General features: G+C 42.1%; 1 protein-coding gene across 2 annotated transcripts in view; it reads right to left on the bottom strand.

The window, feature by feature from the left end:
• Positions 1-7078, bottom strand: part of LOC105562088 (ABC transporter G family member 14) — a 14981-nt gene extending 7903 nt beyond the window's left edge. Inside the window, exons 1-5 of one of the 2 annotated variants that reach the window (XM_012012619.1) lie at positions 6880-7078; positions 5791-6046; positions 3780-3950; positions 2760-2881; positions 1031-1238 (exon numbers count right to left, since the gene is read on the bottom strand). In XM_012012619.1, the coding sequence (XP_011868009.1) occupies positions 1031-1238; positions 2760-2881; positions 3780-3950; positions 5791-6046; positions 6880-6891 (769 nt within the window). In that variant the 5' untranslated portion in view covers positions 6892-7078. Of the gene's footprint in view, positions 1-1030; positions 1239-2759; positions 2882-3779; positions 3951-5790; positions 6601-6879 lie in introns of those variants that run through there. The other variant, XM_012012618.1, reaches the window with a different exon arrangement.
• Positions 7079-9178: the final 2100 nt, after the last annotated feature.

Genomic DNA, 9178 nt, shown 5'->3' with positions numbered 1-9178 from the left:
AAGACTTTTATCGCTCGTCATGTCGCCGTGCCTGAGCGCGCGAAATCTCAGGCCTGTCATTTGCGAGATAAAATCGCTTATTATTTAAAACCTATCATAGCCTCGACATTTTTGTATTAGGACGTTCGTCTTGAAATTTTCTAAGGAATCTGTGATTAAAAGGATACCCGGTGGTTATAGGACACCCTGTATATCTCCGAGGGTAAACCGCTGAGGGCATTGTGGTGTACAGATTTGCGGCATTACTGGGCATCACTAGGCACTTTTGGGCATTAGTTTGGGCATTACAAAGATCAAATAAGATAAAATAAGATAACAAGATAAAGTAGCGCCCATTGGTAGGCATTGGCGTACGTGATTTCGGTCAGCGGTTTACCCCTCGTGTATCCCGGCACGATTTTACGTCATTTTGCAAAAGAAACCGGGGCGTGTGTTTTATATATTTGTGCCTGCGCGCCAGCTATCAGAGAAACGTGAATTTAAGGACCTCCATTACCGAGCACGTATCAGGTCATGGCATGCCACACGTGCTAACATTCTTGATTGAACATTCTCCGGTCCTTTTGCGACAAAAAGTGAGCCTTACTCAATGGCCGATTGAGCACGTTAATGGCTGTGATAAAGTCCAATTACCCAATCAATTCCATCTGCTTTTCCAAGCATTTGAAAATTAAGTTGGAATTAATCAAAAAGCTCTGCGAGGAAATAAATTTCATTAGTCGAGAGAGAGAGAGAGAGAGAGAGAGAGAGAGAGAGAGAGATTTTATAATCGCACGCGTTTCGAGCTTAATTCGCAAATAAACGCTTTAACTGTCAATTTAGAATATACACAATTACATTCCCGTATAATTAAAATTTATTTTGCTGGCTCGCCGCAAATTCGATATATTGTAACTTCGTCCCGGCCAAGTGTCTAATTAATGCAAGTATTGTCGAGATAATCAGTCTAGCCTCAGCAGAACGGACACCACCCCTTTGTGACGGGATTTCGGTTACAAGCGCGCGAATGAGAATTAAATTCACAACTCACAGCTAGTGAGCGCTCCAAAATGTGCAAAAAGCATCCAGTACGTGTTGCTGAAGAACATCCACCCCTGGATATCGTGAATGGCTGCCTCAGTTCTGGGAAGACCCAGCCATAAAAGCCCAGTTAAAAGCCCGAGAGCCACCGTTTGCAGCCAGTGAAGGCGCGACAACATTCGTGGCCGTGCCTCTTTAAAATTTCTTGCCGTTAATACCTGAAATCACGGGAAAATCACTTCGTTTGTACAACGTTCGGACGTGGCTCCCTGCGGGGTCCGTTTGCAATTTTCCACCGACTCAGCTGACAAACCGTAATAAATTCAAGATATCGTTCGCGGCAGAAGCTCAGGACGACGTTTGAGTCAACGTGGATTGCGTAATGTCGTGCTATGGAAAGTTGAGATAAAAAAAACTGTCCGGTGGAAAGTTAAGAAAAGATAACTGCGCCGTCGGCGCTTACTTCCCGATAACTCGGTGCGTTTCTTTTTTTTCGGTTACGCGGATTATTTCGCGAGACGCCGATTTTACAATAACACACGGCAGGTTAATACCTTCGGTGCGACTCGATTATATCAGCGTCCGTGAGAAAATAGAACGCAAAGTTTCACAATGCCGGGTTTCGAAGGCCTTTTTAAACAATAACTGTACATACACAGAGTGTCTCGGGCATCGCGTGAAAGGCCGGTTTTCGGTCGGTGTTACTTATTGTTTCGCAACGTCCAGGTCAACGGACAAAGAGAACGAAATTTATGTTCCGTATCTCCTGGTTCAATAAATATCGCTAATAGAAATATTGGACCTTGGACGGCTCGTCTCTCTCTTCCTCGCGACGACGAGAGGCGGAGTGGAGCGCCGCTACTGTAGGCCGCGAAGAAACGCGCGGTAACAGGTAAAAGTGATGCAAGTGACGCGGCGTACGTATTCGTACGTAAAGCGCGATTATACGAACGGGGCATACCGGTCGCGCGGTAATTATCCGGATATGGCGAATCGTGCAAACGCGTCCCAGTTCTCCTCTCAGCACGCCCGGCCGGTCTTCTTCTTTCCCGCTCGGCGCTTATGCGCGCGGCCCTCCCCTTTCCCTCGCGTGCGCGTGCCGATCCTCGGCGATGCCGCGATCCACCTACGACGCGACCGGCGGTGACGCGTCCTCCGCGAATAGGTAAACCGGTACGCGTTAGTCTAGATGCATTCGTTTAATCGGCGCCCGCGATGCGCGACACAGGGCACGCCGCTGATCCGCTTCTTTCTTCTCGGATGACGGTGCGTCACATATCTGGACTCGAAGAATTAGTCTGACTATGCGGCGGCTACACTTTCATCCGTCGCGAAGGATAACGCTTCGGAAATTATCAACAATTACGTTGGCACGGTCGCTTGGAACGTCCAAGACCTACTACGCCAGTTTCCCGATATTAAGGCTCCAAGTGAAAATTAGTCCCGCAAACCGGACCAGCTTATGCTCTCACGTCGCGAGTCATTCAAACTCAAATTCGATGAGTTGGGTTGCAAGATACGAATAGAGAGAAGAAACTGCCGCGTTTCTATTTTGCTTTCTAACAAAAAGATGACTTCTTGACTCCGTATCTATTTTTATGTTGATATCCTATTCGTTTATTACTTTCCGCCTTCTGTCCTTAAATTTGAGATAGGCGCGTCGCCGCGGAGATAAAGAATACGCTCACGCGAGTAGAATGGCATTGTATTCGGTAATTGCTGCAAACATTCGTACTCACTTTGAACTGCGACCAGAAACTGGTGGGCCACTGCCAGGAATAGTCGTCATCGGCAGAACTCGCGCTGCTGCTGGCGTGGCTTTGTGTGTCCAACCATAGCGTGCGGCCTTCGTCTTCCTTCACTGTAAAGCATCGGGGGAACAAGTGTTTAGAGTAACTCCGCGAGAATTGCATCGTCGATAAATACGCAAGTAGACAGAGATACGCAGTTGAGAGGAGAAGAAATCGGTGACAATCCTCTTACGATTTTGCCCCGCTTCGTTCATTCTTATATCAGCAGTTTATTTTGCGGCACTTTCAAACGTTAGTAAAACATGTAAGAAGTCTAGATTGTTCAACGTTATTTACACAAATTTTTGTATGTTTTGTTATCTACAATTTTTTTCCTACCATGTAGAACTTTCTTTATGAAAATAATTCTTCGCTATTTCGTAGTCCCTAGGATAATTAATATTGAAAAATGTGGTTAAATAAATGCATAAAATTGGATTCTTATTCTTTATAAACTTTTTGATGGTGAAAGGAAACTCAATGCAATTCAATTTAGATTGTTAAAAATTACGTAGCATTGCTCGCTTTAAAAAAAAACAACGATTTGAAAATATTCGCTATTTTCTTATTTGTTCGCTCGTTGATTATTTCTTATCGAAAATCGAGATAACTCCAAACTATTTCGGAAACTGCTCTTCCGCCCATAGATACACGTATTCAAATCATCAAGAACGGAGAGATAAATAACTCCATTGGAGTCGGTTATGCCGAAGCGCTCCGCGAGTTAAAGGCTCTAAACACTTAGCGGACAGGTTCAGTCAAGTTGCCTATCTTAGCAGCTCATAAAGCGGCCCTTCCAGCGCGTTCCAGCCGTAGGTCGGACGCGAGATACTCGATCTTTGAGCAAGTGCGCGCTTTAAATGGGCACATCGGGGCCCGTAACGGTCCGCCTGCGGTCCGGGGGAAAGTCTAGATGCGCATACATTTAAATACGTATATCGCGGGGCGGTACTGCATACTATGTAATACCGTTGTGGCTGATGTGGTGCTCGTGATAATGGATGAGATGGTCGCAGAGCGGATGTTGGCTGGGATTATACTCCAGACGAAGTTCCGGTGGGCAGTCAGGTCCCTGTCTTGCAGCTCTCGCTGCGGCAACGATGCGATCTCGAACCTCCTCTGGCCCCTTTATTTGTTCCACTAAAACAGAAGCATTTTCGTGCAACGCCGAGCTCCTCTTTCGGTCGGCTCTGATCAATTCACGGCCGTTCGTTTCCCTTAACATTTCGTCAGCACGAAGGAGTTACTTCAGAAAATAGATGTACGATCGTATTCTTTTTTTCAAGTGTACACAGTGTTTGCTGTTATCTAAATAAAATTACATAGATGATTATCTAGATAAAATTTTAGCGTTATCTTATCTTTATATAGATAATAAAAATAAGTATTATCTATATCTGCATCTTAGATGAAAGAAAGTGTTATTTTTACTAAATTATCTAAGATAAGGTACAGATAATTTGGTTTAGGGCCACATAAAAATACTTAACAGTTACACTATTTAAATATGGATGTCGTTGTAGACCATGCATTTATGTGTGTGTCATATAACTTAACCTGAATATATTCTATATCCCCCTTTATAATTTAAATTTTTCTAGAATTTTTTTATAACTTTTTCTACTGTGTTTACATGAAGTCTTAAAAATATTATCTGAAAATTATCTAGATGAATCATCATATAATTTTATCTTTTATCTAGATATATTCAAAACGAAATCATCTTTATATTATCTAAGATAAATTTATATATTTTTATCTTATCTTTATCTAGCTAATTTTAAAATCATCTATGCACAACATTGAGTGTACATTATGTGCGTGCCGAAAATCATTTGGCTTGGTAATAATGCACATATATTTAGGAAACTATTCTTTTACTTTCATACCTTACGCATTTGCGGCACTGAAAGATACTTACGCCACTGGCATACGTTAAATGTGACGTTAAACGTAAAAATGTAAGGTGCGCGCGTGTTATTGCGATTAGATTACATTTTAGTCGCTTGTTCTAATTTTGTGCGAAACACTTTTTGTGGCACATATAATAGAATGGCCGCCGCACGAGAAAAGTAATGCAGGACAAAAATGTGGGTTTTTGCGCTTTCATAATTTATCAACTCGAAAGTGTATGTATTTTCGTTCAGAATAGCATCACGAGTGTAATGATAAAAATTTTCTTAAAAGGTGGAGCAATGCGAAGCCAGTACATTTCATCTAAAAATAGCGATGGTAAGGGAATAGGAACGCTTAAAAAATACATTCGCACATTAAGGAGAAAGATCTGCCGAGGCGAGAGAAGGAAAAGGATAGAAACAATTTAGCAGACACCATGAGCAGATTGAAAGTTTGAAATCGTTCTCCCGGTTACTTTTGACTCGTGTCGCTTTTCTCATATACAGTAAGTATTGCGTAAGACAAACAATTAAAGCATAAAAAATATATTAAAGAGATAGAAACTGATCTTCTCTTGGAGGATCACGTATCTTATAAGTTTGAAATCGAGGAGGAAACCGCTGACTAAAATCTTGTACACCAATGCCCACTAATGCCCAGTGGGCATTACTTTATCTAATTCTCTTAATTTATCTTATTTATCTTATTTTATCTTTATAATGCCCCAGCAAGGCCTGATGCCCAAACTAATCCCAAAGAAATGCCTAGTAATGCCCAGTAATGCCTCAAATCTGTACACCACAATGCCCTCAGCGGTTTCCCCCTCGTTTGAAATGTTTAGAGAAATAAAGACGCCAGGCAAAATTTTACCTGGTGGTCAATTCTGTACTTTACACTATAGTGAAAATGCTAAAAGTGAGTAGCCTTGTCTCTTTCTAACTGTCCCCTTAAGAAGAGACAAAATCGCGCTCACTTTTAGCATTTTCACTATGTTGCGAGATACAGAATTGGCCCCCTGTTAAACGTATACATAGTTCGCAAGTATAATTCCGCGAAATTAGTCGATATCAGTGTGTGCACTCACGAATGAAATCCGCGGGGTTGTAATGCGGCAGTAGAGTAAGTCCTATCGCAGAGAAGAATCTGGTGACATTCGCCGTCGATCCATAGTACGCCACCTGACCGTTGCTCAGCAAGAGAAGCTTACTAAAACTGTGGAACATCCTGGAACTAGGTTGGTGTACGGTCACCACGATACTTTTACTCTCCTGCTCGGCAAATCTCTTCAACCGCGAGATCAATGCCTGCGCCGAATGCGAGTCAAGTCCGCTCGTGGGTTCCTGAAAGATGAAAGATTTCATGAGTTGATGGTCGAAACGTCAGATTTAGAAAACTTCTTCCGGCCGAACTCTTTCCAACTCTGAAAATTATTTCATATTACTCGTCCCATTATCTAATGCACATTCGGTTTCAGGTGACGCGTGTAAACGCTAATAAGTGAAACGGGACCGATATGAAATAATCGGCTCGCAATTTATTAAGGTTTTCCCAATCTCTTGATAAGCTTGATAACTAATAGTTCAATTAAATGTCTAAGTTTTGTCTTTGAAGGAAAAACAAAGACAAGATTTAACTATTAGTTAACTAACAACTTTAACTATTAGCTGCTTTTCAAGAGGTTCAGATAATCAGCCCTCAGTTGAAAAAGTGTACAAATTTCATAGAAATGTTGTATCTAGACTATTGAGATTCATATTAGTTGAAACTGACATTTTCTTTGCTTAATTGTATTATTTAGTTTATAAATCGTAAGCTACACGGATCCACGATTCTATAAATATTTTATTCAAGGAATTTTCTATCTTACAATCATGGAATTCTAGATTGGAGAGAAAAATTGTATACTTATGTTATTCGTTTTGTAGTTAGATCTGTATATCGTAAGAATAAGTTTCCATAAATTATTTAAATCTTATATAATAATAACTTTTTCCAACTAACATTTAAAAATAATTGTGCGTGTGTTACTAATTAGGATAACGTGTATAGAATGTGAGTATATATTACTTCTAAAATTAATGACGCAGCTGTTAAACCAACAACAAGTCATAAATGTAACGAAACTTAAAAATGCACACCCAGCTTATAGATAAAAAATATAGGAGAAACTTACGTCAAGTAACATTAATGATGGATTCGTGAGTAATTCGCAAGCTATACTCGTCCTCTTCTTTTCACCACCGGAAATTCCCCGCTTCGAATAATCTCCAATAACTATACAAAAAGTATGTCATTAGTCTCTCTTCCCCCTTCTCCCCCACAGACACATATACAGGGTGTTGTGCAATACCCGTCTCACCTCTTATTTACGGACAGAGCGGACTAGACTGAATCGAAAAGTCCTGTTTAATTATTAAAAATCGCTGTCTTAGCACGACCTATCGCCCAATTCAAGCTCGCGGTGAGACGCGGCCGGCCCGCGATCAGCGTTGCTAGGCGCGCGGGGAATTGTTTATGACACGCGGCAAGGGCTACGTATAATAAACAACTCCCCGCGCGCCTAGCAACGCCGATCGCGGGGCAGCCGCATCTCGCAGTGCGCTTTTAATTGGGTGGTAGGCCGGGCTAAGATAGCAACTTTTAATAATTAATAACTCGTTAACTATTGCGAAAATTGCAAAATGGTAGAGGACATTTCGACTCAGTCTAGTCCGCTCTATCCGTAAATAAGAGGTGAGGCGGTTATTATATAACACCCTGCATATGAGAAATTATACCCTGTATACAGATATTATTTCGTAACTACAGAAGTTATAAAAGTCTTGAGGAAATATCAGTATGGGGAGTTGCGGGAATTGTTTTATAATATTTATATTAACATACACGCGCATGATTGTGATTCTCTCATTACAAAGGAATATAAACGCGCGGGCGTACGGATATCATTTCGTAAATGCAGAAGATATAAAAATCTTGAGGAAATATCAGTATGGGGAGCTGAGAATTGTTTTATAATATTTATGTTAATGTACATTATCGTTAATCAAGATATTGTCAATTTATATTAGCACACACGCGCGTGATGGTGATTCTCTCATTACAAAGAAATATAAACGCGCGGGCGTACGGATATAATCGCGAATGTTAAGTATTTTCGCGTGGAATCGACGTGCGTCATTTCCCAGTTTCTACACGCGATTGTGTGTTACCAGCATCGATGAATAATACTCGAAAATAGTACTCGGCCGTGCGTGCAGCGAGATACGGAGACCCGTCATACGAAAGATATTGAAAATGTAGGCGATCGTAATTACCATGTCGCGCATTTCACCGAGGCGGAGGAAAAAAGGGGCATTTAAAGAGGTTCAGAAGATACGGCGCGTATGATCTCAGACAACAAAGCGTCAAAGGCGTTTTATTAGCATGCGAGCCTACGTCCGCGGTCGCGAATAACAGTATCACGAGCAGATATCGATGAAAAATCGGCGCGGGACAATAAAGATAAATTGTTTTCCCATCGGATCGCCCCTTTCTCATTCCCGCGGCGACGTTGGCGTCTCCGACGTTTCCCGGTGTCGGTGTCGATATTCGGATTTGCTCAACGCCAGCTAAAAGCAACGAGGCGCGGGCCGCGTGATCTCTCTGACGCGCGGTAAATTATTAAACTTGCTCGTCGCGCCGCGCCGGTCGCTCACGCCTTCGGGCCACAGGAAGAGAAACGAACGTACAATTGTGTGCGGGGAATAATATTTTACGTCACACTCGCGGCCGAGGAGCACGGGGGTTAACGATCGAGGAAACCGTTTATCAGCCGACCGACAATGAGCCCGGCGCTCCGCGGCGCGGCGGAGATACGCGTTCGTACTTTCCCTCGTTTGTATTCCGGAAAATGTCACCGCGCTTCCGCCACGTTCGACGCTTCGACGGCCGCGAATTTGCGTCCGAGATTGCGATTCAGGGTGTTTCTCCACTTATAAGGGGTTGCAGGACTTAAGAAATTTTTCGCAAATCGACAAGATTCTTCTTCTTTCCATTTTCTAGCTAACCATTAATCGGAGGTTAAGCAATGCTCTGTTTCTTTTTAGATAATACAAAGAAAGGTAGAGAGTCGACTAACTTGCGATTAACAGTTAACCAGAAAATGAAAAACCTTGATAACCTTCCGCGTTAGTTCGTGGAGACTGGTTTGCTCTTTGATTTTTTCTGTAGTTATAACGAAATAAAAGAATGAAATTAAGACAAACCGCAATTTCCATGCTTATACAGGGTGAGTCTTTCCATATCCGACAAAATTTTTGAGAAGGTAGAACGGATCGAGATGAATGGAAAAGTCCTGTACCATTTTGCAATTTTCGTAATAGTTAACGAGTAATTAATTATTAAAAATTGTTGTCTTAGGCCGGCCTACCGCCCAATTCGAGCGCGTGGCGAGATGTGCGCATAGCAATATCGATCGCCGGGCGGTCACATCT

The sequence above is a fragment of the Vollenhovia emeryi genome, unplaced genomic scaffold (assembly GCF_000949405.1).
Source record: "Vollenhovia emeryi isolate VEMERY1.0 unplaced genomic scaffold, V.emery_V1.0 DF939195.1, whole genome shotgun sequence".
In the NCBI taxonomy this organism is placed as follows: Eukaryota; Metazoa; Arthropoda; class Insecta; order Hymenoptera; family Formicidae; genus Vollenhovia; species Vollenhovia emeryi.
The sequence above is the reverse complement of the archived record's forward strand: the minus strand, read 5'-3'. Positions and strand labels throughout refer to the sequence as shown.